The 26,057-nt window shown below is 40.1% G+C and overlaps 1 protein-coding gene across 2 annotated transcripts in view; it reads right to left on the reverse strand.

Annotated features, from left to right (window-relative positions):
• RASSF6 (Ras association domain family member 6) overlaps positions 1-16,161 on the reverse strand; it is a 47,101-nt gene extending 30,940 nt beyond the window's left edge. The window contains exon 1 of one of the 2 annotated variants that reach the window (XM_060092647.1): positions 16,070-16,161. In XM_060092647.1, coding sequence (XP_059948630.1) covers positions 16,070-16,134 — 65 coding nt within the window. In that variant the 5' untranslated portion in view covers positions 16,135-16,161. The remainder of the gene's footprint in view (positions 1-16,069) is intronic. The other variant, XM_060092638.1, reaches the window with a different exon arrangement.
• Positions 16,162-26,057: the final 9,896 nt, after the last annotated feature.

The raw sequence follows: 26,057 nt of genomic DNA on the forward strand, positions 1-26,057 counted from the left end.
CTAAATATTAAAATTTCATCACATTTTAATCATATGGATTTTACCAGAGGAACTTTTGGAGATGATTAGTTTATGCACCTGTTGAAGCAATGGGTTACTACAACATGAGGGTAAAGTGTAGCCTGCAACATTCGAACTCGACTTGTTGGCATTAAGGGCACAAAGAGCTGAAGAAGTTATTGTCAAGTTGATTATCCCTTATCTGCTAAATGATTCAAATTTTGTCCTCTAACAGAAGACCTGTCCTAATGGTTTGCTGTGTGAGCACAATAAAGAGGCCTCAGCCATACACTGAGGTGGGTGAGAGCTTGAGGGAATAGATGCTGCCTATTGTGCACTCTGGAGGGGAAGGATTAAGCAAGAAGAGTGTGAGAAGCTTACCAGGCAAAGAAAATATTAACAAGGACATTCTAGATATTTCTGTAGTTTTTGTGGCAAAGGCTCAAAGAGTTGGGACTCTAAGAGTAGAACATGTAAAATGGGGAATGGTGAGTGATGAAGAAGCAGGCAGGCACCTTGTGAACCATTTTAAGAAGCTTAAAATTCACCCTGCAGGCAATGGGCACTTACTGGAGGTTGCAGGCAAGTGTAAGGTATGATGCTCCTGAGGGCCACTAGGGAGCTTATGGGAGACAGATTTCAGGACAAAACAACACGGAGGCAGCAAGGTGAGTGGAACAATTGCAATGGTATTGGGGTGGAGAGCCAAGGCTATGTTCTTTGGAAAGATGCTCAAATGTCCCTCATGTACAGAAGAATCTAAAGTCTAGAAGAGACCTAAAATAAGTATAGGGATTATTTGGTTTAGGAGATCCAAAGGCCACCACTAAAGTGTTATCTAGGCAGTCCCTAGTCAGGAAAGGGAAGACTGATTTAATATACATGGTGACTTGTCAGTGCTAATTATAATGTATTTTTTAGAATTTAACTTAAATGTTACCTATGGACCTCCCTATCTCATAAAAAAGGGAAAAAAATCATCTGTGTACTTTTCCCTCTCAGCCCCAAAGAGTCCCCCACCAGCCTAGATCAGACTGCTTAGCAACTGTTCAGCTGCCCTAACAAAGCTATAAGGTGGGTGATAAGAAATGAATTCCATATCCAGTCTTCTCAGTTTGCAAATTTGTCTAGAAGCCACAGGGACACCCAAGAAGTTGGCATGGTACAAACAGCCATACTTTATGTGTGCATAAAGCCATACTTTATGTGTGATACATAAATTGATTTTCTAAGAAGAGCTTGGTTTTCTCGAACATGAAATACTGTATCATAATATATTGTAAGGATTTAAAAAAAACATTATCACATAATATATAACATGAATAGTGTTTTTATAAAACTAAGGAATAGCAAACTTCCATGTAAACTGGACTTCTAACTAAATGAACACATAGAATCTTAAGCTTCACCAGGACAGAAGCTGGCACTGTGCATTGACAATACAGAGAGGGGACCCTGATAGATGCAGATGGACACCCAGAATTAGTCACTACAGCTCCTGGGTGAGTGCTAACCAGGGAAAGACTTAACATGGCGGGGGGCGACAGGTGTAGGGGAATGATGCCAGGGTTCCTGCTCCTTTAAAGTTTCCCTGATCCTGTAAGGCTCCCAGCTCAGTTTTAATGAGTAAAAGTGGATCCAGAGTTGACTGTAAAATGCTTAGGTGTACTTTGTACTTTGTGGTCTGAATTGCATCTGCTCAGCAGATGGGAATTACCCACATTCTGACGTTTGTCATGAATAATGGGCTGAGCAAGAGAGGAGTTCCTCAATCTTATCACGCTATTTGGCCGGAAGAAACACTTTGTATTTAATTTTATATACTGTAATATGCATTGACATATTGGACAGCATGATGAGTGGAAATGAGTTATGCCCTGCATCCATAGACAGAATGAATGTCAAATTTTCGTTGTAATAAGAGTTCTCCCTCATTTTAGTAGTGATTTACAGCATAATTCAGTGGCTATCTGATCCTTTTCCTGGAAACCCGAAAACCCCGTCTCATTCTTTGCTAAGTGATTCTTACAATTTGGACAAAGGCAAACCAGAAATACTGTTGTATGCTGTAGCCCAACACAAGCTTCAGAGATTGCCACATGACACAAAATAAACTTCAGTGGAAAATACAACCCAATGTAGTCACCAAAGGCAAATTTGGCCACGGTTGTGCTTCCTGCGTTTGTGTTATTTCTGCCTCTTGGAGACTTGCTGAAAAATGTCCAGGCTCCCAGCCAGGCAGCCACCGAACCAGATAGTGACAGCGGCACTAGAGACAGCATTCCGCTGTGTGTATTGCCATGTTCAAGAGCAGGAACCTAAAACATTCGAAAGAGTCTTTTCAAAAAGATGAGAAATTGAGGCCGAATAAAAATGCTAGCTTGCTCTCTTACACAGTCGCCCCTCCCAATTTTGTTCATAATGTTACATTTTATTTATTTTTTTTATTTTTTATTTTTTATTTTTTTTTGCGGTACGCGGGCCTCTCACTGTTGTGGCCTCCCCCGTTGCGGAGCACAGGCTCCGGACGCGCAGGCTCCGGACGCGCAGGCTCAGCGGCCATGGCTCACGGGCCCAGCCGCTCCGCGGCATATGGGATCCTCCCAGACCGGGGCACGAACCCGTATCCCCTGCATCGGCAGGCGGACTCTCAATCACTTGCGCCACCAGGGAGGCCCCATAATGTTACATTTTAGCATTGAGATTAACTATTTAATGTCAGGTTCGAAAAACTGAATTTAAAACTTAACTCAGAATTAGTTTTACAAAAAAACATATTAACATGTAAAGATAGCAAATTGATCATTTTCTGGGAATTACGGTTGTGATTTTTTATTTTATGTGTTGTAGTTCTGTATACTTTTCAAACTCTATATAGTAAGTGCAGAATACAGTCATAATGTTTTCATCATTTTTCTTCCATAAACATGTAATATGAACTTCTGTATGTTTTTGGAAAGGGGAACCAGGAAATATGCGGGCAAAAGAACGAGTAAAGCCTTATCATTAAGCTCTTTGCCAAGATAAACCATCATTCCATATCACTGACGTCTGCAAGCAGGAGCAGGATTCTCTTAACCCACGTTATCCTTTGTTACTGTCCACTTGAATCCTGGAATTAAAATTGCAAACTCCTGCCGCCCCTCTTTCATAAGTGGCTACGGCCCCATTTCTTTTTGTCTTTGGCCTCATCTCCTGGCTCAAACGATGAGGAAAGAAGACTGCTTTTCAATCTTTGCTTAGAGACTTTCTTCAGCTAGCAAAGTAGGTTATGCATTTCCATTGCAAATGAAGGGATTGGGTTCCACAGTTTGAATACTGAGAAGCTGGGAAGGGAAGGGCTATGTCGATTGAAGCAAAAATGCAAAACCTAAATGATCAGGGAGCCCTGAATTTGTTTAACTCTCCCGACTTCCTTCAAAGGGCTGCCCTTTTTGAAAAGGAAGGGTTTTGAACATCTTTAGCAACTCTGCTCAAGTATCATTAATTATTGCTGGTGGTTGGGATGATGGTGCCTGTGACTTGTTTGCCTTTTTCTTCCAAGCAGTTTTATTCTAGACCCTGTCTCTGTCAGTGCTGACAATTGATAATAAAAAGGACCTGGGGGGCTTCCCTGGTGGCGCAGTGGTTGAGAGTCTGCCTGCCGATGCAGGGGACATGGGTTCGTGCCCCGGTCCGGGATGATCCCACATGCCGCAAAGCGGCTGGGCCCGTGGGCCATGGCCGCTGAGCCTGTGCGTCTGGAGCCTGTGCTCCGCAACGGGAGAGGCCACAGCAGTGAGAGGCCCGTGTACCGCAAAAAAAAAAAAAAAAAAAAAAAAAAGGACCTGGGAGTTTCCTGAGATCCATTAGTAATCTAATCAATAAGGTAATATAACTAGGCTCGTCTCACTTCCACCACATAACCACCCTCTGGCTGCTTGTGGCCATTTTGTGGCTTTTGTATTTTCCGAGGTATACATCTTTTTAAGATTACCCCTGTAAACAATGGCTCTGGAGCCATTAATAAATAGATCCATCAACTTCTCTCAGGTCCTTAACACCTAGAACTCAGATAAGAGCAAAAGAATTAAAGATTAAGGTATAATTTCACAATATTAAAAAGAAATTTGAAGTGACTGATGGCTAGTCGGTTGATAGAAAACAAAACCCCCCAAAATGTTTTCTTGATTATGAAAACTCCACGGTTTAAGAGAGGAGCTGTATCTACTCAGAACAATGTCACTAGATGTTGGTAAGACATGGAAGAGGGGATAAAAAGGGAGAGGCAAAGAAGGATTGTATCATTTATTAAAATGCTCGTGCTTCTGCTTTAGAACTGATATCTGATTTTGAAGAGAATTCCTTTATAAGTGTAACTATCAGATTTTATATATTAACACACTAGCTTGTTTTCTAACAACCTCAGATAAAGGAAGACGCTTATCTACTCTCTTTCCCTCTATGGTTTGGCTTCTGAAGATTTTTATGAAAAAGATTTTTTAAAAATTCACAGTCTATTATTCCAGTTGGCGGCTGCAATGAGCAGCTTCCACATCAGACCTTGGTTTCTGTTATCCCATGCAGCTGACTTCCTAAGGGCAGCCCAAGCAGTTTGTGGACAGGGGAGAAAGAATGGGGGAAGTCTATGCCCTACAATCTCCTTTTCTGGCCTGAAACACAGAGAAGTATGGTCTCTGGCTCGCAGCCCTGACACTATTTGCAAATCGGTACTGATTTTTATATTATATTCTAATCCAAAGTAGGGACTTGAAACTACCTCCACTTTGATGGAATAGTCTGTTTCTTGTTGTAGCTGATGGTTTTGGAGAGAACAAAGAAATATTTAGTGCCCAAGAAAAAGCTGTTTGAAAACTACAGAAAAATTACGTGCCCTGAATGTGTGGACAATATGAAACACAGTGGTAGATGTGCTATGTTAGATAAATGGTTCTAAAACCGGACCAGAAGGGCTTGTTGAGACAGATCATGAGTGGCACCTCCAAAGTTTCTTATTGAGTTATGTCTGGTGTGGGTCCTGAGAATTTGCTTTTTTTCTTTTTTTTTTTTGCGGTACGCAGGCCTCTCACTGTTGTGGCCTCTCCCGTTGCGGAGCACAGGTTCCAGACGCCAGGCTCAGCGGCCATGGCTCACGGGCCCAGCCGCTCCGCAGCATGTGGGATCTTCCCGGACCGGGGCATGAACCCGTGTACCCTGCATCGGCAGGCGGACTCCCAACCACTGCGCCACCAGGGAAGCCCCAGAATTTGCATTTTTAACATGTTCCCAGGTGATTCTGATGCTGCTAGTCCAGACACCACACTTTTGAGATCCATTCTTTTAGATCTCAAGATGCTGAGAATCATGGTGATATTATTCTTTTAGTGGAAGGGAAGTCTATCAACTCGCAGGTTGCAGGTTGAAATAGGTGGACATTCCAACTGAAACTAAAATAGTTACATATAACCAGCCTGCTAACACTTCTGCCCTTTCCTCCTCTGTTACTGAACCAAGAGGCCAGAGAACACTGTCCTTGCAGACATTCTTTGGGAGGAGGTTTGTTCTAGTTTCCTATTGCTGCTGTAAAAAATTACTACAAACCTAGTGGCTTTCAACAACATAAACATTATCTTACAGTTCTACAGGTCAAATGCAGGTCTCACTGGCTATAACCAAGGTGTCAGCAAGGCTGTACTTCTTTTGAAGGCTCTAGGGGAGAATACATTTCCTTGCTTTCTCCACTTTCCACAGCCTACCCACATTCCTTGGCTTCCAGCTCCCTTTTCCATCTTCAAAGCCAGCAGTGTCTATACAATCCTTCCCACTCCATTACTTTGACATGGAATCTTCTCACATAGTTCTCCTACCTTCCCACATTTAAGGACACTTATGATAACATTGGGCCCATCTGGATAATCTCCCAAATTTAAGGGATGCTAATGGATTAGCATCCTTAATTCCATCTGCAACCTTAATTCCCTTTTGCGATGTAACGTAAAATATTCACAGGTTCAGGGGATTAGGAAGTAGACATCTTTAGGAGGTCATTATTCTATCACGGGATTCAAGGGTGACTCCTATCCAAATATTGTCTGAATACTTGGGAGGCATCTTGTTAGAAATCAGAATCTGTATTTTAACCGAGATCCCCAGGAAATTTGCATGTATGTTAAAATGAAGAGAAGCCCTGATATAATCACCTTGCCACTAGGTATGAAACAGTATTTAAGGGTGACATATGTCAAGCCAAAATACTAAAGTCCTGATTTAGTTCCTTGATGCTGATACTCCCACACTCACTCATCATCAACAAAAGTTTATTAGGGGATTACTATGTAACAAACAATGTAATAGATGCTGGGGAGACTGTAATATTTAAAACCAATGGGCCCCTGCAGTGATGGGAGTTGCTTTCTGGAGGAGGAAGATAGAAAAAAAAAAAAACAAACCCAAAAGAGCAAATAAAGAAATATGTTGATTTTACATAGGGGTAAGTGCCATAAGAACAAGAAAACATCATCCTGTGATGCAGCGGATGAAAGAGGGCATTTTAGAAAAGGTGATCAGGAGGCCTGAAATATTAAACTGACACCTGAATAATGGGAAGGAGCCCTGTGAAGAGTCAAAGAAAGTGTCCCGAGCAAGAGATGCCGGTGCCACATCTTGTGTGCAGGACTAAGCTTGACATGTTTAAAGGAGAAAAACAAGGGAAGAATGGCTCAAGATGAGGTTCAAAAGGTTCTCCAGGCCAGATTGCATTGGGCCTTAGATCGCATTGGGAGTCTCTAAGGAGTCTGCAATAGGAAGCTTTGAAGGGTTCAAGCAGGACGCTGTGACGACATTGTAAAGAGACATTCTGGCTGCTGGGGGAGGATGGATTACGGGGACAGGGAATGGAAGCTGGCAGCCCAACTAGGAGGCACTTATAGTTGTCCATGCAAGAGATAGTGGTGGCTTGGACTAGATGGTGAGAAGTGGTTGGATATTGGAGGTGGAGTTGATGGGACTTGCTGGGGGGCTGGGTGTAGAAATGGGGAAATGAAACAATTACATTGGTTTCTAGCTTCCGTTAGGATCTTGTTTCTCATTTTTCCATGATTTAAACTTTTAGGTCTCCCTAATACGTGCCCTATAGAGTTTTTTTTAAAGCCAGTTAAAAAGTAAACACAGATGTGTCACACAACATGTGTCATGATTGGAGCAGATGCAGGCTGACTGTAAAAGAACACGCTTTGTGTATGAACAGCTAGGAAATTTTGTGCTTGTTGAGGATGATTACCTTGACATCACAGTCTGATGCCCCTTGTTCCCTTGAGATGGGGAAACTATTCTGTTAAGGCTTTCGGACTGATATGGCTTTCAGCCACTTGGACCATTGGGATTGTTACTAGAGTGTCTGAAACACAACAGGTGGTCAGTGATCCTCGGGGCCATCTATGTGAGCGTGAACTAGAGACAGGGCTTTCCTTACAGGGCTTTTATGGTGCTCTTCTGTAATGCCGCCGTGACTTTGACCACTGATTCTCTTTACCCTGGAAAAAACATATTAAGAGGCCTCCTTGTTTCTATTCTGGGCATCCTCCATATACTCTTCACACTCTATCCAGAGTATGTGGAACATACATAAGCATATCATCTGCTTTGGTTAACATCCTTAAATGTCTCTCTACTCTTGGTATAAAAACCCCAAATCCTTATCACAGCAGGTAAAGTCCTGCTTGGTCTCTCTTCCTCTTTAGCCTCTTTTATAGAGATGCTTTTTCCTGTGTCCTGCACCTCAACCATTCTGGGAACTTTCACTGGCTGGAACTCTGTGCTCCCTCTGGCCGTGAAGATGTCAGGCTGGCTCCCTGTGTCAGGAGTGCTGTCCTGCTGACTCTCTTAACCTTGTTAGCTTGCTTCACCTTCAGATCTCTGGACTTCCCTGTTTAGGCTAGATCCTTATTTTCTCGTAGAACTTGGTTCTTTTCCTTCTGAACACTGACCTCATTTTGTTACCAGGCTTTTAGAGCTGTGGTCTCACCGTGATTTCCAGAGCAGTAGCATCTGTACCACCTGGGAACTTATATGTGCAAGTGCTCACTCTACTCCAGACCTGCTGAATCAGAAACTCTGGGAATGGGGCCCAGCAATCTTTATTTTACCAAGCCCTCCAGAGATTCTGATAAAGGCTCAAGTTGGAGATTTGTGGCTTCAGACTACAACCTCCATGAGAGTAGGGCTCTTGTCTGTTTTTGCTCAAAATTGCTACCCCAGCTTCTAGTCAGCTAATGGTTTGCTCTCAGCAATTGTTTGTTTAGGGAATAAAATATAGAAAACTGAATGCTGAGCAACATTTAGAGGGGAAAGGTCTTTTACCAGCATAGCTAACGTGACCAGAAATTCAAGTAAACTCTGTGTCATCTATTTCTAGAGTCTTTGAATTTTGACCTCATCAGACTATTGAAACATTTTCAGTGTGTATTGGGCAGACAGATGATCTTGTTGTTTTTTAATGGACTAAAGTGATAAAATAGGTAAATGTGGAGTAGATAAATTTTATTGTGAATAGCAGTCATATTGGTATGCTCAATGACTGTTAACAATATATATTCATTGACAAATATCTGACATAAAGCTTAATGACCCTTTTCACTAGTCTGGGGGTGATATTATTGACCTTTATGTAAAATTGTGATATCCAATTTCTCACAATAAAAATGAATTTTTACTAGGTCACCAGACATGAATAATGGGAATGTTTACATAAATTTAAAAGAAAAACTCCCACATAGAAAAAGATTCCTCATTTTTTTTTTTTTTTTTTTTTTTTGCGGTACGTGGGCCTCTCACTGTCGTGGCCTCTCCCATTGCAGAGCACAGGCTCCGGACGCGCAGGCTCAGCGGCCATGGCTCACGGGCCCAGCCGCTCCGCGGCATGTGGGATCTTCCCAGACCGGGGCATGAACCCGTGTCTCCTGCAGCGGCAGGCGGACTCTCAACCACTGTACCACCAGGGAAGCCCAAGATTCCTCATTTTTAAAGGAGATGGTCCTACACATGTCTCAAACTTTTTGCCCTAGCTTATTTTAAAATCCTGACTCCTATCAAACTATGTCAGGGAGGACTCCCTTATCCTTCATTAAAGACAAAAGTCCAACGGTCTTCAGAAGAGTGGTGCCCTGTCTTTATACACCTACCTGCAGGGCATGCTGGGGCTCGCAGTGTTTGCGCCCGTTCCTTTGATCCAGAGAAGACCCAGGCCATGGGACCTGGGCAAACATTGCCCTCTGGTTCTGCCCGCCAGGTAGGACGCAGCCTCTGGAACACTGGCTCTTTGTGCTCAGAGGTGCAGGTGGCTGCTTTCTTTGTTTCAGCAAAGGGTACTGGCCAACCTGCTTGGCAAAAGGAACTGTTTGGAGTGATGCACTTTCTGCTCAAATTTATTACATCATGCTAATTAAGGTTAGTTAGTAAGGACAGGAATGCACATGTGCCTTGTGGCCACTGTTGGAAGAGCTGCAGCCTGCAAGGGTTTGTATTAGGTTCCTAAGTAGGAGAATAAAAAAATCTAACAAGTTCCAAGAGTGAAATCTGATCTACATTCTAAAACTGGATTTGAACTCTTCTTTCAAATTCAGGATTGGCATTTACTCACGCCTAAAATGCCCTGATTTTAGCCTAAAACCTGAAGTGAAAGCACTTTGAAAGCAACCATAGGGAACCACTTTTTTTTTTTTTTTTAATACTCAGCTCACTTAGAATATTTACCACGTGAAGCAACAGAGCAGTGACAACCCCAGGCAAGGAAACAGCAACTGGAATCTTAATCATTTGAGCATGGAGTTAACTTATGCCAACACCCTTCACTCAGGGAAGTTTCTAAACTCAGAAAATTCTTATCCAGGAGTAAGACATAAATGTTATATTGCTTACTGTGCTATTAAATCAATACCTCTTATTTCATGGATCATATATTTGCTGAAAGCAAAATTTACATTAAGGAAGGTCTATTTTCCTATTAATTTGCATCTTTTTCATGTATTTCTGGGCATGAAAATAAATATCCCTTAATAAGTTGGTGAGTTCTGTCTTGCCAGAACAATGCCTATCACAGAATGGGAGCTGAATAACTAAAGTGAATAAATGAAGAATGGAGGGGTTTATGACAAGCTGGATATCATAGGTAGTCAATGGTATCATTATAATTTTTGGTGACTATTTTGTAAAGATTTCCCTGAGTTCCAGAAATTTTGTTTATTTCAGGTGGGTAGAAGTTCTCAAACTTTAAGCCTTTCCTCCTCTGAGCAGTAGTTTCTAGACTCCAGTAATACATCAGAATCACCTGATTAGCTCTGAGGCGGAGCGCAACATCTGCATTGTTAATAAGCATCTTGATCGGAAGGCAGGTGGCCCCTGGACCACATTTTGAGGAACGCTATCTTCAAGTCCAGTGTTTGCGTAAATGCTCTATTATTTTACTTTACCACCTGGAATGCCAATAATACATGGATACTAGGGTCTGAAAGGGTCTCTGTGGTATAGAAGATAAACTGCAAGTGCCCAATTCAGTGAATTCAAAATATGACACAAAATAAGGGTCACTAGAAATGCAGACACTTTGGAAATATCCTCCCCCAGAATATGTGGTTTCATTTTAACATATTTCATTGTAGGCCAGTTATAAAATGGGAATGCATATAGGTTCTCAAATTTTGTTAGTTTTCTTTCTCTTCTTATATTTTAAATGATTAGAATATATGTATAAAAATATTTTTAAGCGATTAAAAAATGACAAAATGCTGGCTTCAAGGTATTTTGTGGGAAAGAGATTGATACAGTCTGGCTGAGGGCTATGGATGTGCTGTTCAAAACTAATTATTCATGAACTGCTTTTATGAGTTAGGCTAACTCCAAGTATAATCTGTTATCACTTAATATTTTTCTAGTTGATGTTCCTCTTTTTATATATTTATTCAACAATTATATATTACTTATTGCATTAATATTTGCAGAATTATATATGAAACACTACCCTCTCCCCTTAAATTTTCAGTCTTATTTGGGGAATAAAATAAATAAATATAATACATTAGAAAGTGAGAGTGTTCTGATAGCATGTGGTTCAGGATGGGTGTTTTCATTAGTTATAGGACCCATGGTTGTGAGTGACAGAAACCCAACCAAGTTACTTAGTAACTTGGTTACTAAGTAAGCTTTTATCTGTCCTGAGAAATAATGTTTGTGAAATCAAAGATTTCATGTGCTAGTTATATTTTTGTAATGCTTTCCAAGAGTGTTCAAATAAAAACCAATTATTTACGTTTAACCTAAAATCATCTCATGTATCAAGGGCATCCAGGTACCTCACCTTGGGAAAGAGGATGCAAAAGATAATTAGGTCTTACCTTCAAGGGGCTTACATTCTACCTTGGGAAACCAAGCATCTGTTATGAGGCAGTAAAGACAAGGTAAGAAGCCTTAAGCTGTTGGTGGGAGAGACAGCTCATCAAACTATTTTAGAAAGCTAATTTGTAACAATAACATTAGATTTACTTGTATACTTTGATTCAGTAATTACACTTCTGTGAACTAGTCCTTGTGTATTCAAAATATTGGAGCCATCTTGAAGGCCAAAATTAAAGGAATTATATTATGACATTTCTATATTGTTGAGTGATATAGTATCATTAAAATCATCTTTAGGAAGATTATTTTAATAGTATGGGGAAATATTTGTAATATAATGCCAGGTGTGTAAAACAAGATATAGAATGATCTCAACTCTATAAAATAAAATCCTTAGAATATGGGTAATATGACAAAATTAAACAGTACATTTTCTAAGTAGTAAGATTATGGATAATTTTATTCTTTCAATCTATATGTTTCTATATTTTCTCAGCTTTTATAATATAAATATATAAAATACAATAATTTATAAAATAATCATACTTTCATAATTAGGAAGTAAATATTTGAAAAGAACAAATACACAAGTAATTAACAGGCTAATTAAAATCTTACTGCAGTTCAGGGAGGATTTCATGGGAAAAGTGAGGAACTGAGACTAGGAAACTATAAAATATTACAAAGGAAACAAAAGTTGCCCTGGTAACCACCAGTGTATGGAATAGGTGTTTATTTCAGTGAAAATACTTGAATACACAGATGAATAAAAGGAATGTGGTGTCCAGGACGAGAAGTTACCGTCAGCTGCTCATGGCTACAAATGAGATCAACATAAACCAATTAAGAGCAGAACAAAGAGCTTCATGAAGGTGGAAGAAAGCTGTTCTAGAGAAACAGAGGATTCAAGGACTGAGAATAAAGAGAAACACATGTGAACAAATAGCAGGATTGGGAAAAACAGGACCACCCCTTGGAGCAGACATGAGTTAGGGAGGGCGCTGGGACTTCTCTATGACATTTGTCTTGAGGCTTTATAGGGGAAGAGAGGTCATGGAGATGCCAGTGAGTGCAGAAGGGGACTGTGAATTGCTATTTGGATTATACGGTGCCTGCTTAGGGTGCCTTTTAATCCGATCATAAGGGTAAATCTAAAGGTTTTGGTGAGAAAGGACTTTGCTTCCTCAGGAATCCAAGAGGTGAAGAGCAGCTGTGTAGCTGAAGTAGATGAAAAAGAAAACGATTGCAACCTCAGACTGAGAGGTGGCCCCAGGAGTAGTTTAGCAATGCACTGAGGGCGGGGCTGGTGGGAGATGAGAATCAGGATTCCATGGGCTGACCTGAGTCAAGCAGAGTTGAATAACAGGAAAATACGGACAAGGGTTCGTACATTCTTCTCTTATGCCGTGTACTGTTTCTTCTCGAAACTTGCCTCCCAGTGTGGTAAATTTGTTTTCCTGGCTGGTTAAACTTACACTGCACAGAAAAGGCATTTACACAAAAAGGAACACTGGTGTAGACCCAGGGCTACTGTCTTTGGAGACACCTTTGTTCAATGTTTCTGTAATTTTCTCTGGGGGGAGGGACTGTGGTAGGGGGACCTTCTTGGGGCTGTGCTGGGCTCTTACCCTGTTTTGCCCTTTCTGTCACTCTCTCGTGAGCCTCTTCCCTTTCTTCACAGTCTCTCCCATCTTCTCCATCATCCCTCTATCTTGAATCTCATTTGCCTGCTTGCTGCTTCCCCTACAGATCACTCACATGATTTTTTCATCATTTTCTCTTCCCAAACCATCATCTTTCAGGTCCTCTCAACAATGTCCATCCTGTTACCATGTCCATCTCTTAGTTCTCTCTAGGATCTTCCTGTCTCTCTTCCTTTGGTTTCATATGGATGTTACTTTCTCTGACTTTCATTATCAGTCATCTGCACTTATTTTAAAAATTAATTTCTAGGGCCTCCCTGGTGGCGCAAGTGGTTGAGAGTCCGCCTGCCGATGCAGGGGATACGGGTTCGTGCCCCGGTCTGGGAGGATCCCATATGCCGCGGAGCGGCTGGGCCCGTGAGCCATGGCCGCTGAGCCTGCGCGTCCGGAGCCTGTGCTCCGCAACGGGGGAGGCCACAACAGTGAGAGGCCCGCATACCGCAAAAAAAAAAAAAAAAAAAAAAGAAGACTACATCATTTTGGGCCTCCCTGGTGGCGCAAGTGGTTGAGAGTCCGCCTGTCGATGCAGGGGATACGGGTTCGTGCCCCGGTCTGGGAGGATCCCATATGCCGCGGAGCGGCTGGGCCCGTGAGCCATGGCCGCTGAGCCTGCGCGTCCGGAGCCTGCGCGTCCGGAGCCTGTGCTCCGCGACGGGGGAGGCCACAACAGTGAGAGGCCCGCATACCGCAAAAGGAAAAAAAAAAAAAAAAAATTAATTTCTGCCTTTCATTTCAATTTTCCATTTTCTCAACTTCCCTCTTCTCCTTGTATCTCCAGCAACACTTTAGCTACCTTGACATCCCCAAGTGGTGTTTTCTATACTTACCCACTCTGCCACTGCCCCTCCTCTCTGTTCAGTGTCCACATTCCTTCTGCCCACTTTCCATCCAATGTACTACTGCCTTGCCTTGTTGTTTCCTACTTTTCCTTTCATTCTTTTCTAACCCTGGACCTTGAATCTTCTCTATCACACTTATTCCTTTGGTGATATTAGTCAGTCTCCAATGTAACTTGTCTAGGACTGAACTCCCGATCTCCTACCCCAAACCTGCTCCTCCTGTAGTCCTTATAATGTCAGAAAGTATTAACTCCATTCTTCCTGACCCAAATCCTTGGAATCATCCTTAATCATTCTCTTTCTCTCATACCCACATCTAATCCTTCAGGATTAGATGTTCCTTCCTATTGTTCCTTCCTTCAAAATATACCCAGGATCTGACCATTTTTCCCCACCTCCACTGCTGCTACCTCGGTCCAAGCCACCATCATCTCTACCCTGGACTATCAGCTCCTCGATAGTTTCTCTGCTTCTATCCTTGTCTCCTCTTCAGTCTGTTCTTAAAGCAGCAGCCAGACAGATTCAGTCACTCGTGTACTCAATAATCTTCCATGATTTCTCATCTTGTAAGTGGGAAAGACAAAGTCTCAGTGGCCTATGAGGCCTTACATATTCTGGTGCCATTCTGTCTCTGACCTCACCTTCTCCTACTGTCCTCCCTATTTCACTTTCCCATACCAGCTTCCTGCACCCTTACAGGTGTGTGCCTGCCTCAGGGCTGTAAACTTGTTGTCCCCTTTCCTGGAAGGGGACCTGGGAGGCTCCCAGCCAGATACCCACACAGCTCACTCGCTTCCCTCCTTCAGGCTTTTCTCTACTGCTATCTCCTTCCTGAGGCCTTCCTTGGCCATCTTATATGAAATCATAACTCACTGCTCTCTACCCCCCACAATCATTTCTCCCCTTCCAGCTTTATTTTTATTCTTCATATCTTTCAGCACCTAAGAGTGCATCTTGTTTTACATTTATCCTACATTTTGACTGTATCCCTCTTGTAGGAGGCAACCCCAAGAGGGTAAGCGTTTTGTTTCATTCATTACTGAACGCTCAGGGTCCACAGGAGTATAAACTGCTTTTAGGAAGCAGTTTTATAAGTATTTGGGGAATGAATGAGTAACTCCTCTATCTTTTACTTCCTGCCTTCTTCCCACCTCTTATATTTCATGCTTATCCTTCAGCTGTAGCTTTAATTCCATTTTTTGACCATATTTATTCCTTTTGCTTTCCTATTGTGCAATCCTGCATCATTTATACGACTTTCCTCTGTCATTTATCTGGCTTTGTTTCTCTTCCCTGTAAGACATGGATCACTTTCCAGGGTGACTTGTTTTTTTTCTTACCTTTGTGTCTTTTCCCTTTTCAGTTTCTGCTCTAACTCATCCAGGTTTATCTCTTATCTTTACTCTTATAGTTTTCAAATCCCTGCTCTATTATTCCTAAACTAGCATAAGATGCTGTCTGTTGTGTATAAGAAAATAGCCATAGCTGTTGGCCATCTATTGCATAATCTAACATCAAGAGGGAGACAGTAAAAATGAAGTATGTCCTGAGGAGCAACGGAGGGAAGGAGAGGCCAAGAAAGCCTGGTTTAGGCCCATAGGCTAATTCTTTGGATATATTATTTATGAGGAGCCTCGGATCCTTTACTTAACGCTGTTCCTGAGAACCGTGACAGCTATTAAAATAGAAATTTAGCTTTTGGTGAAATTAGACCACTATTTATGAAATATGAGTGATTGTTCCATGATAGGCTATGGCTTTTCAGTCTTTAGGAACATATTTATTCAATTTCTAATTCAGTGTCTCAACTGATGATTCATATCATTGATCTTGTGGGTCATACATCATGCTTTTTTTATTGATACACATTTAGACTTTATTATAATACCTATGGAAGACCCCAATTTAGGCACTCTTCATATCATATTTTCTGAAATATTTTACAAAGCCCTCATAATTTTTATAACTTTTAATTCACTGGGCTCTCTTTGTAGCAAATGAGAAAAATTAGAAAATGTAATGATGCCATTTTCCAAGTTTTTCCAATACAGTTAAAGCTTTCAAAATGAAGCTTAGAATGACAAAATGCATAATACACATAAGGTGTAATCCACAAATGACTGATAACTAGAATAACATATAATACAGGTGTACAGTTACCTGGTAATGAATGTCCTCTCATTGATGAAGATCCAAGAAGAGGAGTGGTGAGCCATCATAGTCATTTTCTCCCCCTTTCTGAGATCATCTGAGGCTACCCTAAAACATTAGAATAATATTAATGATATGTTCCTGTGATGCATTCATCAATTAGTTTCTGCCTTAAACTGAAATTATTTGTTGTGTCCCTATTGTGTAAAAGTATTTTGGGGAGAGTTTTTAAGTAGTGTTTTTTGTATGGGCATGAGGGTTGGGTTGGAGGGGCCAGGAGGAAAGAGAGTTTTTTTTTTTTTTTTTTTAACCATGTGCCTGCTCTGGATCTTACATTCTGATTGTGGGCCATTTGATGGATGTTATCTCATTTACTCCTCAGACCATGCCAGCAAAGTAGGGGTGTTATTTCCATTTCACTTAGTAAGTAGTGGAACAAATAATTTGAAGCAAGGTCTGAATGTCTTTAGGGTTTCCTCTTTTTTTTTCTTTCCAGCATTGTTTTTGCAGCTTGAAAAGGGTTTGAGTTTCTATAAATTTGTCTGTTCTAAGATTCTTTTAAAAGATTTTTTTCCTATGTCAAAGGGGATTAATTTTGAGGATAAGTTCAGAGTTCTAACTACAACTCACTTTGAGTGGGTTTCTAAATGGCATCCTCTAAACCTGCTTTTCATGGTTATTCACAGGATAATTTGTTTTTCGAACAAGTAATGCTGTGTTGTTTTTTCCCGTCCCCTCCCACCCCCTCCCCCGCCTCCATATAGCTTTAAGATGTTTAGGTGTTTCTCTCCATTCTTATTACTCAATACATGCTTTTGAGAAAAATCTATTTTATTCTCTTTTGATATCACTTTCCCATTTTAAACTGAAAATTATATTCTTCATATAATCTATGGAAAATAGTAGTAAAGGAAGAGGAACATATAATTTAATTTTGACCATCTCAAGAAAGATGATAAAGAGGGCATATGAAGAAGTACTAGATGAGCCAGAAATACATAGCTTGACATATGGTTTTCCCCTTGGTAATCAATTCAAGAGACTGACAACTGTGTGATAGAGAAGGGGAGAGAGAAAGGCAGACAGGGGTGGAGCAAGATTTCTAACAAAGGACAAAACAAACTGCAATGTTGGCCCATGATAAATGCTACTGATTTGCAAATTTATAAGTGAAATCCTGGATCAAAGATGTGCTGATAATCACTTCCCAGTTCACGGCTGTACTAGCCATGCTCCCAGTGATGCAGGGATCCAGTATGTCTGAATTTGGCATAACTCCCTTTATAAGGAGTCCTATTTCTGAACTTTTAGTATTTGATTTGGAATACATGCTAAGAATTTTCTTCATTTTTCCATTTATCCACAGTTCCGATACTACCAGGTTTTAGTGATTTAAAAGTTATCCTCGGGCTTCCCTGGTGGCGCAGTGGTTGAGAGTCCGCCTGCCGATGCAGGGGACATGGGTTCGTGCCCCGGTCCAGGAAGATCCCACATGCCGCGGAGCGGCTGGGCCCGTGAGCCATGGACGCTGAGTCTGCGCGCCCGGAGCCTGTGCTCCGCAACGGGAGAGGCCACAGCAGTGAGAGGCCCGCGTACCGCAAAAAAAAAAAAAAAAAAAAAAAAGTTATCCTCCTGTTCCATCTCTCTATAAATGCACAGATGGGCTTAGGGTGTTTGAAGCTGCTGCTTCCTGGTGCAGAGCTTATGCTTTATTGAGAAGTGTAAAAAGGAAAAAAGAGAAGGCCCATGAGGAATTCTGTCTAGTTGAAATAATGTTTCTGAAGCCTTCCTGATGTTATATTTTATAGTAAAATTTCTAGATATTTTTGAGAAAAAATTATATGTCTTCGTGTTATATTTGTAAATAAAATTTCCAAATTTTATTTGTAAAATAAAATTGACTTGTGAAAAAAATTCATTTAGTTTTAAACTTCTGTTTATATAGCAGCTCAGTGTTATTTTCTTTAAAAATATATTAAATTCCCAAAGGCTTATGTGACCCAAAAAGAGGCATGTTGCAATCATTGAAATTTTGGGGGGCAACGTGATAATACAAGCTAACTAAAGTAGGGAAGAAATCCTAGGGCCATGTTTGGCGGTGTGCAGAAAAAAGGAAAATGTACTGTGTATACTGAAAAACTAGAGAAACTGTGGCCCAAGGCAAGGAAGGATCAGGCAGTTTAGTAAGTCTGTTTTTGGAGTATTTCTAGAAGAAATTCTCTCCTGTATGATTCTGTGCAAGGGAACATATTCCTTCTATTCCGGCAATTGAATTCAAACTGATTGAACCCTGTCCCATCTCACAAACACAGCCCGAATTTACCAGGCAGCCAAAATCAAGCTCTGACTTGCAGTGTTGATTAAGTGTGATGTAACATCCTTCCAGTCTCCTTCAGGCTCTGGAAACTGTGGTCAGACATGAATAATAACCTCATTTATGTCTTCATATAAATGGCATTAGGGTGTGACCAGAGATTTTATATAATATTTTCTAGTCATTCCATTTTGCAGAAATAGAATATTTAATTATCATTGCTTCAAGCCTATTGAATCATAGGAGCTATAGCCAGGATAAAAAGGTAGGCTAGAGAGAAAAGTTCCATTTTTTAAAACACCTTTATTGGAGTATAATTGCCTTACAATGGTGTGTTAGTTTCTGCTTTATAACAAAGTGAATCAGTTATACATATACATATGTCCCAATATCTCTTCCCTCTTGCATCTCCCTCCCTCCCACCCTTCCTATCCCACCCCTCTAGGTGGTCACAAAGCACCGAGCTGATCTCCCTGTTCTATGTGGCTGCTTCCCACTAGCTATCTATTTTACGTTTGGTAGTGTATATATGTCCATGCCACTCTCTCACTTGTCACAGCTTACCCTTCCCCCTCCCCATATCCTCAAGTCTATTCTCTAGTAGGTCTGTGTCTTTATTCCCGTCTTGCCCCTAGGTTCTTCATGACTTTTTTTTTTCTTAGATTCCATATATATGTGTTAGCATACGGTATTTGTTTTTCTCTTTCTGACTTACTTCACTCTGTATGACAGACTCTAGGTCCATCCACCTCACTACAAATAACTCAATTTTTTTATTTTAAAAAAAAGGGGAGGAATTTTCTCCTTTTCCTTCTGAAGCAGGTCATTTTGATTTTGGTTGGGGTAAGCTGTGTGAAAGACATTCTATGTTTTCTTTCTCCAGGAGAATACCAGCAAAAAAAAAAAAAAAAAAAAAAAAAGAAAAGAAAGAAGGAAAGAAAGGGAAAAAGAGAGAAAGAAAAAAAGATAAAGAAAAGCTATCATCACGAAATCCTGATGCATAGTTTTTCCTTATAGTGAGCTATGAGCACATCTCAACAGGCATAATGTAATATTCACGCTGTAATAGTCAAGCTGAATGCTTGACTAGTTTCCCTTTATGCTTTTACCATTTTGATCATCACATCATCTTGTTCACAAACCTTGGGATCTCGTTCTTAGCAAATATAGCCCAAGTCTCTTAACCTAATGTTCAGGCTTTCTGCAGTTTCACCCAAACCTACATTTCCAAACTCAAAATTGAAGCTTTCTTTAATACCAGGCCTTCTAGTCTAGTGGAATTACGTGTCATCAAGTCTCTTCTCACTATTTCCCTTTCCCTCATCATTGCAGATTCTAGTATCTGCTCAAGTGGGATCGTATCAATCTCCCCATGACCTGTTCTACACTGCTGTGATGCCGCTTTCTGCTGTCCATTGGTATTGTCATGATTGATTTATACCTTATTTAATTTTCTACTCATATCCTCTTGCTCAAAGAGTGGTGCTCCTCTAGTTGGGAATATCATCCTCTTTGATAGCACATCATTGGAAGGGGGTTTTGTGGAGGACTCATGACAGAAGAGACAGAAGCTTAGCCAACCAGGCAAATTAACTGTATAGGTCAGAAGCTACAAGGGCATTTTAGGCTCCCTTGGGACAGAGACACAGCAAGCTCCAAGAGCCCAACAGATCCCAATTACTCAGTCACAAGATTTGGTCTGGGCTGTTTGGTTATATAGCCTTTGTTCTTGCTTCTAAAACCTGAGTTTTGCTCCTAGACTTTGTCATTCTAATCATCCTCAGAAAGAGTTACTGATGCTCCCTAGTGAGGTCCACCCCCCACCCCCACCCCCAGGTGGTCACCTTGCTACCCAAACGTAACTTTCTCCCTCCTGGATCCAAATTATTTACCATTATTTACCATCTATTCTTTACTTCTATACTTTTATTTCTCCTGTACCTCTCTTTCCACATTCCAGCACCCCATATCTTGCCAAGTGGTTCATTTTCTCTCCTCATTTTCTCTGCCTCTTAGCAGCAATTGACAGACTTGGTTGTTCCCTCCTCTGAAACACTTTTTTTGGAGACTTTTGAGACAAAACAGCAATCACACAACCTTGCTTTATTTCCTTGGTCTCACAGTTCTCAACATTTTAGTCTTCTCTACTGCTTCCTCCTTTATATAAAATGCTGGCTAGTTCTAATAGTCTGTCCTCAGCCATCCTCTTTTCTCTAACTACACTTTCTTCCAGTTAATTTAATCCAGTTCCATCCCAGCCTCTCTGCTGAGCTCCAGACTCATGTCACTACCTACTTTATCTCTACTTGGATGTCTATCAGGCATCTCAGTGTCAACATGGCCAAACCAGAATCACTGACTTTCTCCCATGCTCCAGAACTCCCTCCTCCACAATTCTTTCCAATCTACCCAACTGGGCACCAAAACTAAAACTCTGTCTTATTTTTTCCTCTTTCATCATAACTAGATTCCAGTCTGAAAGTAAGTCCTATTGGTACCTCCAATAGGTAACTCCAAAGCTTCTGTTTCCAATGCTACCACTCTGAGCCAACCCACCACCATCGTTCTCTTGGTTTATTGTATCAGCCTCCTGACTGGTTTCCCTGCACCCACATCATGACCCATATTCCATTCTCCACATGGCATCCAGGATGATAATTTCAAAGAGCAAATTAGATCTTCTCATTTCATGATTAAAACATTGCAAAGACTTCCAAGAATGAACTAGAATAAAATATAACCTCCTTATGATGGCCCCCAAGATCCTGTCAATCTGTTCAGTATTCATTCCCTTCATTATTTCCCTCATTGATTACACTTCATCTATCAGTACATTGGCCTTCTTTCTGGTTTTCAGTCACTCCCTAAGCTCATTCCTGCCTCAGGGATTTGAACTTGTTGCTCCTTCTACTTGGAGCACCTTACCTCAGACCTTCACGTGGCTGCCTGCTTCCCATGATGTGGATCTCAGTCCCTGGGTCTCTTCTCTCAGAGGCTTTCCCTAAGCAAGTCTCAGTCAGTCATTATCACATTATTTTCATCTAGGTACACATCAGTATCTGAAAGGATCTTATTTATTTACATTGCCTGTATTCCCCAACTACAACATGAACTGTTTAGGATGTGGGCTTTTTTGTTTGTTTTTTTGTTTACTTGTGTACATCCAGTTCTTAGAATTTTGCCTAGAACATGGAAGGGATTTAATTAATATTTGTTGAGTTACTGACTAAATGTCAAATTGTAGGTGTGACCCAAAGGACTAATTACGATTAATAAAACTTTTATTGACCTCATAGTTAATATGATATTTTAGCTGGGACTAGAAGTCGGGGATATTTTGAACTGAAGAAGCACAAAGTGCAAATTGACTGTGATGGGCTGAAGAATCATGGCAGTGGCTTCCTGATTGGATCCATTCTATTTGTGTTCATAAAAAAATTAGCTAAGGTATCATTAAAGATAGCAAAAATCGCTATGTAATTATATTGTCAAACTCATGACCTATGCTGAAGCAAATCATAGCTAGTTTCAGAAGATGTGATTAAACAATTTCAAAAGCCCTGGGACTTCCCTGGTGGCTAAGAATCCGCCCGCCAATGCAGGGGACATGGGTTCGAGTCTTGGTCCGGGAAGATCCTACATGCCATGGAGTAACTAAGCCCATGCACCACAACTACTGAGTCTGTGCTCTAGAGCCCGTGAGCCACAACCACTGAAGCCCAAGCATTTAGAGTCCATGCTCTGAAAACAGACATGCCACCATAATGAGAAGCCTGCACAGTGCAGCGAAGAGTAGCCCCTGTTCACCACAACTAGAGAAAGCCTGTGCACAGCAAGGAATACCCAGTGCAGCCAAAAATTAATTAATTAATTAATTAATTAATTAATTAAAAAGGAAACAATTTCAAAAGCCCTTACATTATTCTCTGACCCTAGAAATAAGGACAGTTGAATGGAAATTATGAAAGAAAAATGAAAATAGGATAAAATTTGTCTTCATAAGCAGTATATGCTAATTGAATAGGAAATAATATCGACCATGTCTGAATCCAAAAGTTGGCTAAGCAAAATATTCAAACAATTGAAATACCTGAAAGGTAAAAATGTGATTTAGTAAAAGTCCCATTTTATTATTAATTGCTGAAGTGAGAAATAGATCTATGAATTCCAAAAGTTTCCCTTTTGCATTCCCATTAACCACGATTCACTGCAAATTAAAATCTGGTAATGCCTTTGTGAATATCCTCTAAGTTATAAAGACTTGGTAAATTTAAGAGTCTGAGCTAGTTACCTCAAAAGGCTTAAGAGGAGGATAACCAGAGGTTATGATTAACAGAAAGATTTATTAACAAAAGAAAAATTACAGGTCTAGAAGCCTAAGGGTCTTACTTTGAATGTTCCGATTATTTTGGTAGAACAGAACAAACTATGACTTGAGGAGGAAGGTAGTTGTTAAAACTCTATATACTTCACTGGGAGGGATAATCGTACAGGGCTCTCCCATCCTGGGGCCAGAGCTTATTACTTAGATTGTGTATGAAATAAGATCACTTATTTAATGTTTGGCTATTTATTTTTTAATTATGTCCAGACAGACTAGAGCTCAAGAGATATGGAATTAAACAGGCAAGTAATTAAATCCTGGAGAAATAAACAGTCCTAGAAGTACTAGGCAGGTCTAGGCTTGAACAGACCTTGGAGGCTCAACAGGGAAGAGAGAAGACCAGGAAGATAGAATCAGTCTGAGCAGGCAGCAGGGTTCAGGAACCTGAGAAAGTAGAATAAGTCAGCACCAGTATCTGGGCAACGCTGAGAACAGAGAGCATCTGAGAGCATCAGTGGTTCACCTCTTCCTACTCTGCATCCTGCTTAGATGTGGGCTTGCCTGGACTGGCCAGAATGAGGCCAGAGGATGGGAGGTGAAGCTCAGTGAACTCAAAAGTGCCGCTCATTTAAAGTACCTTCCTTGGTCCAAACGTGGATTAATTAAATGGTTGCTTGTTTAAAAGTGGGAAACTTGGCTCACTCCTTTGTATATCAACAAATATTTCATGAGCTCCCTCTCTGTGCTGCTGCTGTGCTAGCCAGGAAGTGTAGCCTGCATCTATATCTGCAGCTCCTGATTCCTGAAGCCCCTGCATGAAGGAAGTGTCAAAGTGGTCATGATTTTACAATGAACCAAAAAAAATACATGTGCTAATTTCCTTGGGTCCTCCAGCCAAAGAGAATTTCTCCTGCCTTTGAACTTTGATAGCAAAATATCTGCAGCTTTCTAATTACTTACTACTTTCTCTCCCTAATCATATTTTATTTTACCTGATTTCCTCTAGAAGAGGATGATTGCTCATTTCATTTTTGTATCTCCTAGAGTGAATGTATATATGCAAGTATGTAGAGAATACATATATAAAATTATGAATATCTGTATATTCAAGATGTGGAGAGATGTACAAAAATATTAACAGTAAAATTGAGAGCTATGAAATTGAGTGATAATTATTTTCTTTTTGATTTCATATGTACTTTCTAAGTCATATACGAGGAACATATCTTAATAACACACACCATAAAAATTCCAAAAAAAGAAAAAAGAGCAGAGAGTATAACATTAGAATAGCCAGTGTGTATTTCAATTATGAATTAAGATTAAAGGCTGTATGCATAGTGGGTTTTGTTTTACTTATTATTTTGGCCTGAAGAAGCAATGGAAAGTTACAAATATGTATTTACTTCTAAAATAAAGCTGTTTTCTCTAAGCTCTGACGTGGAACCTTGTAGTAGAGAAGAGTAGACCCGTATACAATTACATCACTTCAAGGAAACAAGACAAAACATCTATAATTCTAACCGTTATCCAATTCTTAGAAAACAGGAAAAGAGTCAAGAAAAGTGTGGTTTCTGGGAAATATTTGGCTCTATATTTTTTCTAAAGAATGTGTGTCATTTGTAGAGATGGTAAAAGTTGAGCGTTGGACTATAATCACTATCATTTTATTAAGTGATATTGATTGCAGTTAGGGAATGCTTGTTTTGAGATACAAACAAAACTGTATTACAGTGCTTGAATTTAAGACAGGATAAACAGGATGAATATCAAACAACCAGGTTTCTATGTGAGTATACCATCACCGTCAGTCCAGTGGAATCTAATTTGAAATGCCAAACCTTTAGTATGCTATTGCATATTTACATGGCGCTAATGCCCTGTGCTCCATTCTCCCCAGAGTGCCCTCAGGGAGGTGAGAAAAGCAGGAGTAGTAGGAGAAGCGAGCTAGTTGGAAGCCATTCAGGACTCAAGGCATCTTGCCACCACTCAGTCTGGGAAGGAGCTACTCCATCTGCCAATGGCTTCTTCTGGAATTGCTTCTATGGCACAGCTCAAGAGTTTCTGTTTCATCTGGGTTTCCAAGAGGAAATTCTAAGGTTGACTTCACAGGGGCCATGGCTCAGTTTTTCCTGTTCATCTGTTGGCTGCAAAAGAATCAGCCCTCCTCTTGAGCTCCATTTCCTAGACTCTGGGATAATGACGGCGATGTCCTTCAACCATCTCAGCTACTAAGATAACACCCTCATCCCTTAAGAGAGAGAAACCTTCATGTTCAACTACTGAAAGCAGTAGTATTGGTTCGTTTGGTACTTGAGACGATGTTATGAAATGATGAAATCACTCTACTTGATAGCTTTAAAAGACTAATTTTTTTTCCAACAGATCCAACCCTCTCTAAACCTAGACTTTAGTGAAAAGAGAGAACATTCAAAAGAAGTTCTTTCTCGGAGGTTGTATTTTCAATTGACCTTTACTTGACTATCTTTAAAAATCTAAACTTTTATATGAAGCCCATGTATCTCTAACAATCCTAAATTCCCTGTCTGCATTGTAACCAAAGAATCTGTACAAGTAAATTGACTATTAGCACTAGATTTCTATCTTGATGAAAGGAACAGGATGCATCTTACTTTAGGAAGTTAAAACAAGTATCAAATATGAAACCTTGAATTACATGTTAAAAAGACATATTACATATATGTTATACTATTTTAAATGTAACCAAGAAAAGTTAATTTTTGCTTAATCACTGCTGATTACTTCTATCTCTTCTGATTGACCGAAACATTTAATAGTTTATCACAAAATTTTATAAGCATTAGAAATAGCAGAAAAACATTTGTATACTAAAATAGACTTTAGGAAGATTTATAACGGGTTATGTGGTTAAATAAATAAGTCTCAAATTATTCTCAAGTATGGCTAATGGATTTATCTCAGTTGGGGCCACTGTTTGTTATTTAGATATATGCCTATTAAGGAATACAAAACTCAAATATTGATAACTTGTTTAAATTCTAACAATATTTATTCAGCATAAAGGCATATTTCCTCTTTGAAAACTATTTAGTAAACACTGGTACTATAATTTATTCTAAATAGATTGGATTATTTTATAAGTTTTTAGTTAAACTACACTAAACTCAATCAAGCCCCGGAGGACAATATAATAGTACAGTTCAGTTTACTTGGCTTTAGAATTCTATCTCCAATTCTCCAGTCACTATCCCATTATAAGGGTGGGTGGGAGGGGGAATTGGATGAAGGTAGTCAAAAGGTAAAACTTCCAATTATAAGACAAATAAGTACCAGGGATGTAATGTACAAAATGATAAATATAATTAACACTGCTGTAT

This window comes from Mesoplodon densirostris, chromosome 1 (assembly GCF_025265405.1).
Source record: "Mesoplodon densirostris isolate mMesDen1 chromosome 1, mMesDen1 primary haplotype, whole genome shotgun sequence".
NCBI classification, from domain to species: domain Eukaryota; kingdom Metazoa; phylum Chordata; class Mammalia; order Artiodactyla; family Ziphiidae; genus Mesoplodon; species Mesoplodon densirostris.